This window comes from Aquarana catesbeiana, linkage group LG08 (assembly GCF_042186555.1).
Source record: "Aquarana catesbeiana isolate 2022-GZ linkage group LG08, ASM4218655v1, whole genome shotgun sequence".
NCBI classification, from domain to species: domain Eukaryota; kingdom Metazoa; phylum Chordata; class Amphibia; order Anura; family Ranidae; genus Aquarana; species Aquarana catesbeiana.
Window position 1 is genome coordinate 159,261,471 of NC_133331.1, and position 15,498 is coordinate 159,276,968.

Here is a 15,498-nt window from a genome sequence, read left to right on the forward strand (position 1 = left end):
GTAAATGCTTTCAAATGCTCAACAGTTAGACCTGTCCTATCCAACACTTTGATGTGCTATCTTTGCTCTGTCGCCAGAACAACAAGCAAACAGCATCAAGGCACACAAGGTTAAACTAGTTCTTAAACATGACACTTCTATTTACAGGAACATTCTAACAAACATGTTGTCTGCCTCCTCAACCCCTTAACTGTCTTTGATTATCTAAATACCTCTCATGTCAATAGAATAGGCTTTAAAGGGCTGATTTAACTTCCCATGAACTCATATGTAGAATAATTGGAGGGGAAAAGGAGTCAAATACTGACTTAAAGAGTGCCTGTAATGAGAAAAGATTTAAATTTAATAAAGTGTTAGTTTACCTATTCAGAAAATCTGTATTGGTGACTTACCAGCGGACCCCCTCCCCACTCCTCTGCCCCCACTGTATTAATCTCATGCGATCCTGAGCTGTCAAGGCTCCCACAAACTGGTCCGTTGGTTTGTGGATTTGAGAGCCCCGCTGCTTTCCGTTCTCTCCATCCAGCTCTGCCAGTACAGACCAGATGGATTCTGATTGGTCAGCGCCGTCCATGCGACGGTGCTGAACAATTAGAATCTGTCTGGTATGCGCTGGACAGAGCGAAAAGAAAGCAGTGGGGATTTCAAATCTCTGAACTGGTGGAGCTGCAGGTGTCTTGACAGCTCAGGATCATGTAAGGTTAAGTTGAGTGGGGGGAGGGAGAGGGTATGGTGTTAGGTCAGCTTTACAGAGGTGAACGCTTTAAGCAACCTAAAACATTGTCAAGTCAAAGATTGTATGCACCGCATACCTGGGTTTAGGAGATTCCCAGTGTACAAAGTTTTTCTGACAAGATAAATGCATGCACCTTTGGTTCTACTTCTAGGGGTTATTCGGTTCATATGTATATACCAGATTTATTGGCATATAACACGCACAGGTGTATAACACGCACAGGTGTATAACACGCACAGGTGTATAACACACACAGGTGTATAACACACACAGGTGTATAACACACACAGGTGTATAACACACACATTCATTTTAAGAGGGAAGTTTCAGGAAAAAAACTTAAACATTTTAAATAAGGAACTTTGAAGCAAAATCTGCAGCCTCACCATTGCCATCAATGCAGCCTGATCAATGCCCATCTGCAGCCTCACAAGTGCCATCAATGCAACAGCCTCACCATTGCCATCAGTGCAGCCTGATCTATGCCCCTCTGCAGCCTAGAGGTGACAGGGAGGGGGCGGGACGAGCATCGACAATTTACATACAGTGAGAATCTCCTATGATAGACGAACAGTGGTCCAATGGCGGCCCAGGAGACAGGACTTCTTATTACAGAGGCTGCCAAGTAAACAGGAGCTTCTCACTGTATGTAATCTGATGGCGCTCGTCCCGCCCCCCTCCCTGTCTCCTCCGAGGCAGCTAAAATTGAAGTATTGGTGTATAACACGCACACGCTATTTGCACCCGATTATAGGGGGAGAAAAAGTGCGTGTTATACGCCAATACAGTATTTGTCAGGTTCATGTAAAATAACCAATGTGACAATTTAAAAACACAAATTCTCTCTGTTACATAAAACAGCACAGCAATAAAGCACAGTAAATTTGGAATACTACAATTTTTTTCTAAAATGTTAAAAATAATAATGGGTACTTGTGAATCTACACCCTTACAAATTGTACTATCTTCTTCAAATTTACCAGATTTAATGGCCTACCTGACTGGATACAAATTGAATGGATTGTTTATGCAGGGCCCCAATACAGCACAGTTGTTGGTAAATCTTATATAAAACATTAAATAGAATGCCAGAAAAAAGAATTGGCGTTTCTGAAAGGCCTGCAAAGAGATGACGGGCAAGGTAAAGCTCAGCAAAAATCTGAGTTCCCAGGACAATGAAGAGCTACCAGTGGGCAGCAAATGCGGACTTTAAAAAGGATTCCAATATCTCATAAGACCCAAAACATACAGAAGAATTGCTCTTCCAGATTTACCCACCTTCCATCAGGGGTGTAATCTGGTCAGAATGATTGCCTGGAACAGACACAAATCCAGCAAGCCCTGGGTCACCTTTGAAAACTATATCACAGGAATCCCTTCCTTGGTGCCCCAACTCTTTGCCACATGATTTAAACATTCACCAGACTAAAAATTCAACAGTTACCTTAATTCATAAGGTAATCAAACGATTTCATCTTCCTCCGGCCCCTTCTCAGATGTCTCCCATTAAAGGAAACCCAGATTTTAGCCCCAGCCTAACAAACCCCCTCTTACCAGAACTTACTGATGGCTAACCTCTATAATGCCTCTCACTTCTGTGGTACCTCAGATTGTCTGTTAATCATATCATCATCTTCCCCCACGGGTCCTTATCGACTACCTTTGTTATTTTTTCACCTCTGGCACGCCAGCCATAAATTTTAACCGCCTGTTAAAATAATTTGAGGCTAGGTTCACACTAGTGTGATGCATGAAACTCTGCGAATCCTGTACGGGTTCCCGCATTGCACCTGAATTGCAGACGGTTCACGCCGACATCTGTGAACCGCTGCGGGTGTCAATGTAAAGATAATGACACCCCAGATTGGATCACAGATTGCACTGACTGTGACCTTCCCGACAGAACAATTGAAAAAAATATATCTTCCCTTGTTGATAACCTCAGTAAGTACTAGCATACAGGTGAACAATTTAAAATACACTCCAGCTCTGACACATAGAACGATGTCCACAGTATGAGACAGTTATTGGAGGTGTGGTCAAGGCCACATTGTTGCAAATTTTTGGTCCTGCTCCAAGCTCACAGAATTCTGACAGGGAATACACATTTCAAAGCGTTTCCCTGACTGCAGCATCCCATGGGATCCTTTTTCCTCCTTTATAACAACCGGATACCTACCAAAATCTAAAGGAAATCAATTCTGCTGCATCTTTTGAATGCGGCCAACATTTGTATGCCAGCATGCTGGAAAGTAAACGCACCTTTCTCAATTCAACTATGGCTAACCAAAGTGGAAGAGATTAATAGAATGGAGGATTTAACATATGCCCAAACAGATCAGATGGGTTTATTAAGACCTGGTTTTACAGGCATCAGTTTACCTTCACAGATAAAGGAACGCACCTTCTTGATGGGCAGGAGTAACATACTGACACAACAGATTACAGATAAATCTAATCTAATACTCTCTCGCTCATCCCTTTCATTTTCTTAACCCTTTTATTTTACAACCCCAATTCCAAAAAAGTTGGGACCCTGTGTAAAATCTACATAAAGATAGAATACAATGCTATGCAAATCTCATAAAACCATATTTTATTCACAATAGAAAACTTATCAAATATTTAAACCAAAAAATGTAGCATTTTAACCACTTCAGCCCCGGAAGATTTTACCCCCTTCCTGACCAGAGCACTTTTTTGCGATTCAGCACTGGGTCGCTTTAACTGACAATTGCGCGGTCGTGCAACGTTGTACCCAAACAAGATTGAAGTCCTTTTTTTCCCCACAAATAGAGCTTTATTTTGGTGGTATTTGATCACTTCTGCGGTTTTAATTTTTTGCACTATAAACAGAAAAAAGAGCGACAATTTTGAAAAAAAAGCAATATTTTTTACTTTTTGCTATAATAAATATCCCCTAAAAATATATATAAAAAATTTTTCTTCCTCAGTTTAGGCCGATATGTATTCTTCTACATATTTTTGGTTTAAAAAAAAAAAAAAAAAAAAATCGCAATAAGCGTTTATTGATTGGTTTGCGCAAAAGTTATAGCGTCTACAAAATAGGGGATAGTTTTACGGCATTTTTATTTAAAAATTTTTTTTAGTAGTAATGGCGGCGATCTGCGATTTTTATCGGGACTGCGACATTATGGCAGACACATTGGACAATTTTGACACTATTTTGGGACCATTGTCATTTATACAACGATCAGTGCTATAAAAATGCATTGAATTACTGTGTAAATGACACTGGCAGTGAAGGGGCTAACCACTAGGGGGCGATGAAGGGGTTAAGTGTGTCCTAGGGAGTGATTCTAACTGTGGGGTGGGGGGGTGGGCTTCAAGTCACATGACAGGGAGCGGTGATCTGTCATGGCACTAGCCAGAACGTGGAAGTGCCTTGTTTACATAAGAGTCCGCCGGTCCCGCAGGCACGGTCACGCTGTACTCGGGCCTACTATCCCCGACTCTTAAAGGGGATGTACAGGTACGCCCATTTGCCCACCGTTGCCATTGTGCCGACGTATATCGGCGCGCAGCGGTCGGCAAGTAGTTAGGAAAAAATAGGGTAACTTTAAAATTGATGGCAGCAACACATCTCATGTAAACATGACCATGTCTACCATGGCATAGCATCCCCTCTTTAAACACTTCGTAAACATCTGGGAATTGAGCCCAGTCGCTGGAGTTTTGGGAGATAAATGTTGTCCCATTCCTGCCTGATATAGGATTATAACTGTTCAGCTGTCCTGGGTCTCCCTAGTCACAATTTTCACTTCAAGATGCGCCAAATATTTTCAATTTGTGAAAGGTCTGGACTGCAGGCAGGTCAGTTAAATACCTGGACTCCATTACAAAGCCATACTGTTGTCATAGATGCAGTATGCGGTTTAGAAAAGGACGCCATCTGGATGAGAGCATATGCTGCTCTAAAACCTGGATATATAAAACTTTCAGCATTGATGGTGCCTTTCCAGATGTGAAAGCTGCCCATTCCATATGTACCAACGCACCTCCATATCATTAAAGATGCAGGGTTTTGATCTAAGCGCTGATAAGCCAAGACAATCCTCTCCTCTATAGTCCAGAGGATGCAGAGCCCATGGTCAATTTGACCACATAACAGTTTTCCACTTTGCAACAGACTATTTTAAATGAGCTTTGGCCCAGAGAAGAAGGCAGCATTTCTGGGTCTTGTTCAGATATGGGTTTTTAGGGATCGACCAATATTTTTACGGTACCGATACGATACCGATATTTCGGCCACCTCTCAGGCCGATATGGTCAATCGATATTCTGTACATTTAAAAAAAAAAAAAAAAAAAATGTACACTTTTTTCTTTTTTTTTTTTAATCACAGTTATTGCTGTCACAAGGAATGTAAACATTCCTTGTGACAGGTACTCCTTATGGAGGCATTTTTTAATTACTTTCTATTATTTTTTTAAACTGGCACCTTTGAGATACCAGTAATCCGGGAAGTAATGTCATGACATCGCTTCCGGGTTACTAGATCCGAGCCACGAACAAAGTATCGGCTTTGAGCGGGTCTTCGGCCAGCCGGCGGATGTGCCGGTTGGTTGTGCGGCCCTCCCGATGGGACGGAAGAGCCCAGGTGAGTGGCGGGGGTTGTCCCGTCCCTCTGCTTGTAATAACAGCTGAGCGGCTGCTGAGACAGTGATTTTTGGAAATATACCTGAGCCCATGTAGTGATGTCCATCAGGGAATTATGCCTCTTTTTGATGCAGTGCTGTCTGAGTACACAAAGATCATAGGCATCCAATACTGTGTTTTGGCCTTCTCCCTTGCGCACAGCGATTTGTCCATATTCTCTGAATATTTTGATATGTACTGTAAATGATGATATATTTAACGTGTTCAGATCCAGGCTATAGCCGAATGATGGCTACAGCAGGGATCTGCTTTGCCGGGAGGCCGTCAATAGACGTCCTCCCCTTTGCAAGCTGGCCATGCCCCCCTGAAGGGGGCACGGGCCGTGCGCTGTGATCACCCGAGTTAATGAGACTCGGGTAATCACAGATCCGAATAAGGGTCCGGTCCCGGCCCCTTACCACGTGATCAGCTGTAAGCCAATGACAGCTGATCACATGATGTAAACAGAAGAACGGTAATAGTTTTTTCTTCTTCTCACGCTGACAGCGTGAGAAGAAAAAAAGCCGATCGCCAGCTTCTGTTTGAAGGGACATCGGTCCTGAAGAGGAAGAGGCGAAGCTGCCACATATGTGCCCAAAAGTACCGCCTGCCAGTGCCACAAATCAGTGCCCACAGTAGTAAGTGCCAGCAATCAGTGCCACCTATCAATGCCCACCAGTGGTGCCAATCAGTGCCTAAGTGCCACCTAGCAGTGCTGCCTACCAGTGCCGATCAGTGCTCATCACTGCCACCCATCAGTGCCCATCACTGCCACCCATCAGTGCCAGCCATCAGTGCCACCCATCAATGCCCTTCAGTGCCACCCATTAGTGCCCATTAGAGCAGCCTATCGGTGCCCATCAGTGTAGCCTCATCAGCGTACATCAATGAAGGAGAAAAATGACCTGTTTGCAAAATTTATTAACAAAGTATAAAACGGTTTTGTTTTTTTGTTTTTTTTTTTTAAATATCGGTCTTCAATTTTTTTTAACAAAAAAATAAAAAACCCAGGAGGTGATCAAATACCACCAAAAGAAAGCTCTATTTGTGGGGGGAAAAAAATGATAAAAATTTCATTTGGGTACAGTGATGTATAACCACATAATTGTCGTTCAAAGAGTGACGGCGCTAAAAGCTTAAAATTGATCTGGGCAGGAGGGGGGTTTAGGAGCCCAGTAAGCAAGTGGTTAAAGTCTTTGCAATATTACACCGAGGAACATTATGAAATTGTACAACAATTTTTAGATGCAGTTTTCACAGACTTGTAAACCTCTGCACAGCTTTATGTCTGAGACACTGACTCTCTAAAATGCTCTTTTTACACCCAGTCATATTACTGACCTGTTGCCAATTAACCTAATTAGTTGCAAAATGTTCTTCCAGCTCTTCCTTCTTAGTAGCACTTTGTCAGCTTTTTTGTTGCCTTGTCCCAACTTTTTGGAGATGTGTTGCTGTCAATTTCAAAATTACCTTTTTTTTTTTAAACTATACATTTTTTCAGTTTCAATGTTTGATATGTTTTCTTTTTTCGATTGTGAATAAAATATGGGTTTATGAGATTTGCAAATCAATGCCTTCTGTTTTTAAGTAGGTTTTTCACAGCATCCATGTTTTTGGAATTGGGATTGTATTCATAATAGTAAAAACAAGCAATACAGTTGGAGAGAACTTCAGTTTAGGCCTCTGCCAACTTTGGCTTATCTAGTTCCTTCGCAAGGATTGGCTATATCATGTGACCTATACCTTAACATACTAAACATTTATTTGTTCTACTGTTTTCATTGAGATTACGCTAAAGAAGTAATGCCTTTAGATAAGTTGCCTTGTATGTCTCCTGTACTGTATGCCTGTTCGTAAAGAATCAGAAAAAGAAAAAGTTGATGTTGAGGTTTGGCATTCTATTTAATATTTTGCATGTGAGAGCACATTAAGCTTTATGCTCAAAGGCTAGAGTTATCCTTTAAGCTCCTCTAAAATGCTCTGCTGCTGTGTGCGCATGATACACAATGGCTTATTTTATAGAGGTGAAAGGTTTTCCAAAGAAGCGGAAATGCCCATAGTGACCGAATTTCCAGGGTTTTAAAAAGGGAAATATGAATGCTCCCATTGCCATCCTTAAAAAATACTAGTTGTTTGAAAGTCACCAAATCAGACGAAATCTACTTAGTTATTCTGGGCCTCTGATGCCCAACCTGCAGCCCTTCGACACTTATTGTGTGGCCCTTGGGGCCCCTGCAGACAGTCTGTATCTGGTGAGGGAAAAATATATTACTTAGCCTTGTTTCTTGTAGTTCAATGGGATGACTTCTTTCTTGAAAACCATCTTGCTCATTTCTGTGTGCTCCATCCCTTTTCTCTATTTTCCTTCTTCTAATTTTTTTTCTCCTTTTATAATGGATCACACTAGGGGAAATCTATAATGTGGCACAAATATTTTTAGGCAGGGTATAGGGAGCATGTATTTGTTAAAGTAGAACTAAAGGCAACACTTTTTTTTTTTTTTTTTTTTGAGTAAGGGAGGGTTATAACCCTGGTTGGATTTTTTTTTTTTCAATCTGTGCCCCATTGGGGATATTTCTCTTCACATTCTGTCCCATAGCCTAACAGTAAGCGAAAGGAAATTCCTCAAAAGTAAGGGAATCCCTGAGTGTGACCAGAACGAGTGTCCCCAATGGAAGATTTCCCCCTTATTATTGTTTTGGGGACAATCCATAATTTGAGGTGTTTTTTTTTTTTTACTTTCACTTTCGATGATGAAGGTAAACCTGACAGAGGTTATAATGCCGCGTACACGCGGTCGGACTTTGACCGGACTTGTCCGATGGACGCCGACGGACCAAATGCGACAATCCGATAGTGTGTGGGCTTCACTGGACCTTCAACTGACTTTTCCAGTCGCAAATCTGACGGACTTTAGATTTGGAACATGCTTCAAATCTTTATGTTGTAACTCCGCCGGACCCAGAAATCCGCTCGTCTGTATGCTAGTCCGAGGGACAAAAACCCACGCTAGGGCAGCTATTGGCTACTGGCTATCAACTTCCTTATTTTAGTCCGGTGTATGTCATCACATACGAATCTGTCGGACTTTGGTGTGATCGTGTGTAGGCAAGTCCGGTCATTAGAAAGTCTGTTGAAAGTCCGCCAAAAGTCCATCGAAAGTCTGTCGGACGGGCTGTCGGACTTTTGTAGCTGAAAAGTCTGACCGTGTGTACGCGGCATAACTCTCCCTCATGGGGAAAGTGATAAAAACTAGACAGATGTTCTAATCATCCAGTTTATTCTACTTTAGGCAGTGGTTTCTCCAATCTAAAATTATCTCCTTAAGCAAATCCCCCGCTCTCCTGTAGCATGCCCATAATATCTGACCATTTCCTGTGACCTTGTAGTCTTTGATTCTCTGCTGTTGCAGGTCTACAGTCTGACAGTTGTAGAATTACATTGACTATTATGTGTGGCTCTTTGGCAATGACAGGGACCACACTTGAGGCTTCCTAATGTAAGGTGGCCATGATTGTTCTAGACGCTTAAGCTATTGGATCAGCATTACAGTCTGGCAAAAAAGTATATCCAGAAAGGGAGGCTAGCAATGACAGCATCCATATTTCTTCAGTACTTATTTGCTTTAATGATGAAAAATGACTGGTCTTTGAAAGGAAAAATGTATCCACAGAAGTAGACAGTTTCCTATTTTTCATAAATAAGTCCTGTTTAAAAAGACTAACTTGTACAGTACTTTGTGATGTTAACTTGTGAATAGTCACTGAAATTACTATACTGTATGTAATATGTTTCCCTTCCTTCTGTCATGCTTCATGAATCAGCTGTCAGTAATCCTGTACGGTGTATTCCAGGCACCACATGCTCAAACAGTCAAAAAAGGATCTTCACCCCCTGAAATAAAGTTCCAACCAACCACTGTTACATCAAATGAGAATGTTTTTGTTGGCAACTGGAGTGCTCCTATTGAAAAGTGGGATAGAGGCAAGTGAGGCTTAGCTTAAGGTGTTTCTGGAAAGTGAGGCCAGATCTTTATGAGTGCTCAGAGACAGCTTTTGTAGATCGATGAAAGCTAATAGCCATCAAGTAGCATTTGCAATTATGCATGATTTAAATTAGGAGGGTCAGAGAGGTGGCAATACGCATACCAATGATACCAGAATCTGGCACTCGAAAATAATTGGTACACAATTATCTTCACATCAGCCCATATCACGATTTAAACCAGAATTCTTTAATGTCATTTTTTCAAAATTAAACAGGTTTATACTTACCTGCTCTGTGCAATAGAATTGCTCAGTGGCCCCGAACCGCCTTTTCTTGGCGCCCCCACCTCCAGCGGGAGTCTCCCAAAAAAAAAGCCACCTTCTATGGGGGCACTCTTGCGGGCTTGCTCCTGAGCCTTGCATTCTGCGTCTAGTGACACATACAGTGGAACTCAGACCAGCTCCCTGGTTTTGATTGATAGCAGTGACAGCCAATGGCTCCCACATCCATCATCTGGGAACACAGCAAAGAAAATTTTCCTAGGTTTACTAAACATCTGTGCCAACAGCTGGCATCAAAACAGAAAAACTTACCACATGAACCTGCAGCAGGTAACATGGATATTTGTGACCAAAGCTATCAGTCCACATTAGCAATGCTCTGTACTTTGAATGCATCTGAAAAAAGATTATGCAGTCTCAGGAATGTGTAAATCATTTGGAAAATGTACTGACACCAGTGGTCACAATATCCAACGGTGACTCCAGAGCAGTTCACAGACCTATTAGGCACAAGGCAACTGCAGCTGGGCACAAGTGACAAAATTCACCAACTGCTGCACTTGTTAAGCCTTGTGCTAATAACACATGTAATGATAAAATACTGATCTATAAATAGGATCGTTTTAAATACCTTTATGTTTTAATGCCTTTTTTTACAAGCCCTCTAAACAAAGAAAAGATCCACTTGTTGGAACTCAACTGGACTTTTCTGCTGGCCAGCATAACACACACATAGAAGAGGACCTGGGGGGATTATATTCCTCTACCACTGATCTCTGTAGAAGAGAAACCTTTGGATGAAGGTCCTACAGATACCAAAAAGGTGTTGATTTCCTGGTCTGCCAACCTGCTGAGGATCCTCCGGTTGACCTCTATATCACTAAAGGATGCATATTTGAACTTAAGATTATGGGGAAAACAGACCGTTCGATTTCTCATGGTGTTTAACCTTTACATGCGGCAAGCTCAGTACCTGGCAAAGAGCACATCTGTAAATGGGACCCTTCTCGCTGAGAATTACATTCTATACTTCCATAAACTAAAGAGAAAAGTTATTACAATGGAGAGACAAATTCTAAATAAATGGACAGGATTTCTCAAAATTTCTGTTTTGTGCACTTAATTTTACCACTTCATAAACCATATGCACACTTGACTGTTCGCTAATACCAATCTATGTACTGCTGCAGTTACATACAAATGGAAACAGGGTAGATTTACCTATTTCAGGTTAGCAACTTCATTCCAGAAGCACAAGTTAGGAAGTAACTTTCTAGATCACGAGTGCAGAAATCTCAACACAGCAAAGCCCCTTATGCCTCATGCATCCATCAAAAAGCCATGCTAATAGGTTAGACTGAGAATGAAAGAAAAGCAAACAGGCTACACAAATTACAGGATTCCTGTGTTTTAGTAGCACACTGTACATAGGAGGAATATAGGCAAGACCTTTAGGCTCTTAAAAAGAAGTACCCTCTCTAATTGGTTGAGGTTTTTGGACTGTTCACCATTATTAGTGTCCACTTTGCAGAGAAGACATGAAGAGATCTGCAGAAAACAGGTAAATGTATGATTGAAACATAAGGACAAACATAAAAGCACAAAGGCAAAAGGGTCTTACCACACAAAGACAAAACATGGCAAAATGTGAAAAAAAAAAAAAAAAAAAAAAAAAAGAAAGATAAAGTACATTAATGCAAAAACACAGCTGGAACCACAGTGATTCCTTTATCCTTCATTTATTCACACAAATTTCTTTGTGAAAACAATTCTGACATGAAGCACAAAAAGCAGATTCAGTCTTTAAAAACAAGTATTATTTAAAATGTATCTAAATCCAAAAACACACTTTTTGTTTTGGATACAGTGGTGAGGGGTTAGGACCCCTGTAAAGGTTTTTATTTCTGTCATTGCCACTGCAGAGAGAATTCACCATCTCCTATTGTCCTAGTGTCCAGTTATCAGGACTAAGGCCGGGTTCATGCTAGCTGCGGCCACGGCTTTGCAGCAGGGGGAGGTCCGTTGAGCCTCTGTTCTCCGTTTCAGGTGTGAATCAGGTCCAAATTTTTGCCCGAATTCGGACCTGAAACGGAGCCAAAGATGCACAGGAGTCTTCTGCTGTGCACTCTGCGGCCGCCCCAGAGATGTGTGAACCGGCTCCATTGAGAGACAGTCAGTGTCTCCCGTCATGCGAATTGGATGTGGAGACACCAGCATCCAATTTGCATAGGTGAACCCAGCCTGAAAGTGAGGGAAAATCCACAATTGTGAGTTGTGACCAGAAGGAGGAATAAAAGGGAATTCTTCCCATTGAGAAACCTTTATGCTGTCACGTGCCTCTGCTTTCCACAAGTCCCAAATCACATGATTCTGTACTGTGAAACTTGCCCTCTATCAGTTAGAGAGCGACCATGTGGAGATAAAAGCAGACAAGAAAGATAGCTTGGGCCTGCAAATGTCAACATTTGGTGTTCCTAAACACCTGATGGTAACAAGGTGATTTTATGCAGTGGCGTCGTCTAATGCACCCCAGCTATGACTGGACGCAAAACAGACCTGGACAGGTACATTGGGGGGAGGGACAATTTTTCAAAACTGGAGCAGACAGCATCTGGCGCAGCTGTGCATGGCAGCTAATTAGTTTTATATTTAATTTTCAAAGTTTGAATAAAAAAACGATAGAAGCTGCTTGGTTGCCTTGCACAGTTGCTGCGGATTTTGGCTGCTCCAATTTGGATAGATTCCCCTCACTGTGTTCCCTTTATGTCTTTCAAGGCTACATTTGCAATATCTGACTGAAGTTTACCTTTAATCCTTTCACCAATGTAGCCATTACAGCGACAGGAGCACTGGGATGCAAACAAACTCCTGGCTGCCAGGTATGTAGTAGATTTGTATACATCAAAGCGCACAGCGATCTTCACCTTGGATCCAACCTTTTTGTGCCAAGTAGTATTAATATACAGGATGTATATATTTATATTTATTTTTATATATTGATATATTTTATAACTACTTTCCACAAACACAGTCACTTTGACACTACAGTATCATGGGCATCACAACAACAAAACTTGAGCTTTATCTTAAAGTATCTAGATGTAGCAACTGAACTATGCAGCAATGTAGATTTTACACCCAGACCACTCTTGGCAGAGAATTCTCTTTATGCAAGTAAAGAAGTTTCTTAAGCCATCCATAGATGGATCGATTCTCGGCCGGTTCAGTAAGGACCAGCTGAGATTTGGTCCGTTTATTGGCAGGTTGATTGTACCCAAGTCAATCCATCAATAGACTTGGGTACAACCAGCATGTCGAATTTTTAGCATGTGATTATTGCCAGCAGCTATAGCCACTAGCAGTAATCATTGTGTTCTCCTGGCAGGGAAGGCTCCCTGTGAACACACCCTCACCCGTTGTTGCAAGAGATAAAAATCGTATGATCTTTGGCCTGCTTTACTCCTAAGGTCGAATTCACAAAGACATCTAGAGGCTGCAAGTCCTCTAGAATAAATTCCCCTCCGTTTTCCCATGTCTAGGGGATCACAGGGGCTCCTCACAGGTGCTATGAGGTGGTAAGTAAATCCTTAGACAAAAAACGTGGTATACGTGGATTTTTCAAAAGCATCTGACACCGTTCCCCACACAGGGCTAATGTGTAAGGTAAAGCCTACAGGCCTGGAAAAATCAGTTTGTAAATGGATAGCAAACTGGCAAAAAGACTGAATTCAAGAGCGCATGCGCGGACGCTTCCAAGATGGCCACTAGCCTCTGAAGCTCCGCTCCGGCCCCGTTCGTTCCTCCAGCGCTGACAGAGCGATAACCGCAACCTGATAACGGCTCCCCCGGGTGCACAACACGCCCCAGGAATCGACCGATGCTGACGGGTATGGCCAAACGAAGCCTATCAAGCCAGATGACGGCCGCGCCTGGGCCGCTCACTTATGCCAAGATGGCCGCCGCTCCTCTGAGACACAGCGTGGCCGCAGCAGCAGGAGTCTATCGCTGAACAGGACTGTGATCCACTGCAATCACCAGGTATGGGGGGCTCCCCACTACCGCAGGCCCATTCACCTGCATCCACTGAGTCCCTCCTTTTCAGCCTGCAAGCAGGCCTTCCATCCACTCCCATGATGGATCCACATACAGGCCTTTTGCTGTCTGTCAGTGAGGCACAGGAAGCCTCACCCATCCCCACTGACTTTCCCTCCATGATGTAGGCCTTTGCTCAGCTTCTTTCCAAAAGCCTGGCACAAAACGCAGCACATATTACATCCTCCATACATGCTGACATGCATCAGTTTGGGCTCAGACTAGACAATATGGAGAAAAAAGCAGATCAAGCTGGGGCTAGGATCAATCAAAATACTGCACGGCTGCAAGACATGCAGGATCAACTTGAGACAGCTTTTGCAAAGATCGATGATCTGGAGAACAGATCGAGACGATATAACTTCAGAGTTAGGGGGGTCCCGGAAGCTGAAAAAGAGGTTCATTCTGTCATCAAAGCCCTCATTAAAGATCTAGTCCCTGAGATTCCGGAGCACCGTCTAGAGCTCGATAGGGCCCACAGAGCTCTGCAACCTCTCCGTAAAGATGGACTACCAAGGGACATAATAGTGAAGCCCCACTACTACTCTATTAAGGAGGAAGTCATGAGGAAAGCCAAAAATCTGAATGACTTAATGGTTCTTGGCCACAAAATTCAGATCTTTGCAGATCTGTCCCCCTACACGGTACAGAAGAGGAGGGCACTAAAACCTTTACTGCAGGCTCCTACAAGAGAAAGAGATTCCTTACAGATGGTCTTTCCCGTTGCGGCTAAACTTCACGTATAAGAGCAGAAATTGCAGCTTCTCCTCCGCGGACGGCGAAAGGCTTCTTCTCCAGCTAGGCCTCATCCCTCAAGATCCTACTGCTACACAAGCAAGCAGGGGTAACTCTTCTTCCACTAAAAGACCCCCTCCAGCAAGCCCTCTCCAACCATCCTGGCTCAAACAAAGCACCAAGAGGTCAAAAGAAAACTTCCCCACGTGACTCTATCCTTTTTTTTTTGGTTCTAAGATTCCCAAGGGTGACTGACGCCTGACTTTGGACCCATTGAAGAAAGTTTTTGCCCCTTTTTGTTCCACTGGTCCCGGGACATCTCATGGCTGGGTTTTGGCCCCCCCTTTTTAGGGCCTTTTTTATTTTTATTTTGTTCACCATGAGGTTGCATGGATAGTTAACAATACAGGGAATGGTTTTGGTTACTCAGTTTCTTTTTTAATGGGTCCGGGAGGGGTGGGGGGGGGTTTTGTCAGAAAGTCCCCTGAGGGGGTTGCCTTTCCCCTGGGGTTCCCTGGGGGGGGGCGGTCCTGATCCGGGGACTCCCACCCTCTCCCGAGCTACGATGGGCTCAGCCTTCTATTTTATATATAAGGGGCAAGTTTATACTTCTGATTGAAGGTTATCTCTGTAACTTAAGTTACTAACGGTTATTTTACATAGAGTTCTTACTCTCACTATACGCTCTGTCATTGGTTTATTATAGACCCGACTGTGGTCTTCGGTTAGCTTTAACGAGGAACTGGGGCCGAAGAGGTCCCAGTGCGCTGTTACCAGACCCCAGGAGTGCCTTGGCTCCCCTGGGATCTACATTGACCTCCCTGTCTGGGGGAGGCACAGGCCTCAGTGGCCGCAAGGGTAGGAACGACAGTCCTTCCTACTCTTTGGGCTGGGTGGGGTTGGTGTTCCCAACTTCCTCAGTACACTTAGCTGATATGTTGAATATTTCATTGTTATTCTTCACGCACTTCAAATCTTTAATTGCATTTTTCTTTTTTCCTCTCTTTG

At 42.9% G+C, this 15,498-nt stretch overlaps 1 protein-coding gene across 8 annotated transcripts in view; it reads right to left on the reverse strand.

Annotated features, from left to right (window-relative positions):
- GBF1 (golgi brefeldin A resistant guanine nucleotide exchange factor 1) overlaps nucleotides 1-15,498 on the reverse strand; it is a 385,214-nt gene that overhangs the window by 163,501 nt on the left and 206,215 nt on the right. For 4 of the 8 annotated variants that reach the window (XM_073596621.1, XM_073596618.1, XM_073596619.1 and 1 more), the window contains exon 9: nucleotides 11,137-11,211. The exons of the other annotated variants lie outside the window; for them this stretch is intronic. In XM_073596621.1, coding sequence (XP_073452722.1) covers nucleotides 11,137-11,211 — 75 coding nt within the window. The remainder of the gene's footprint in view (nucleotides 1-11,136; nucleotides 11,212-15,498) is intronic. 8 annotated transcript variants of the gene reach the window in all.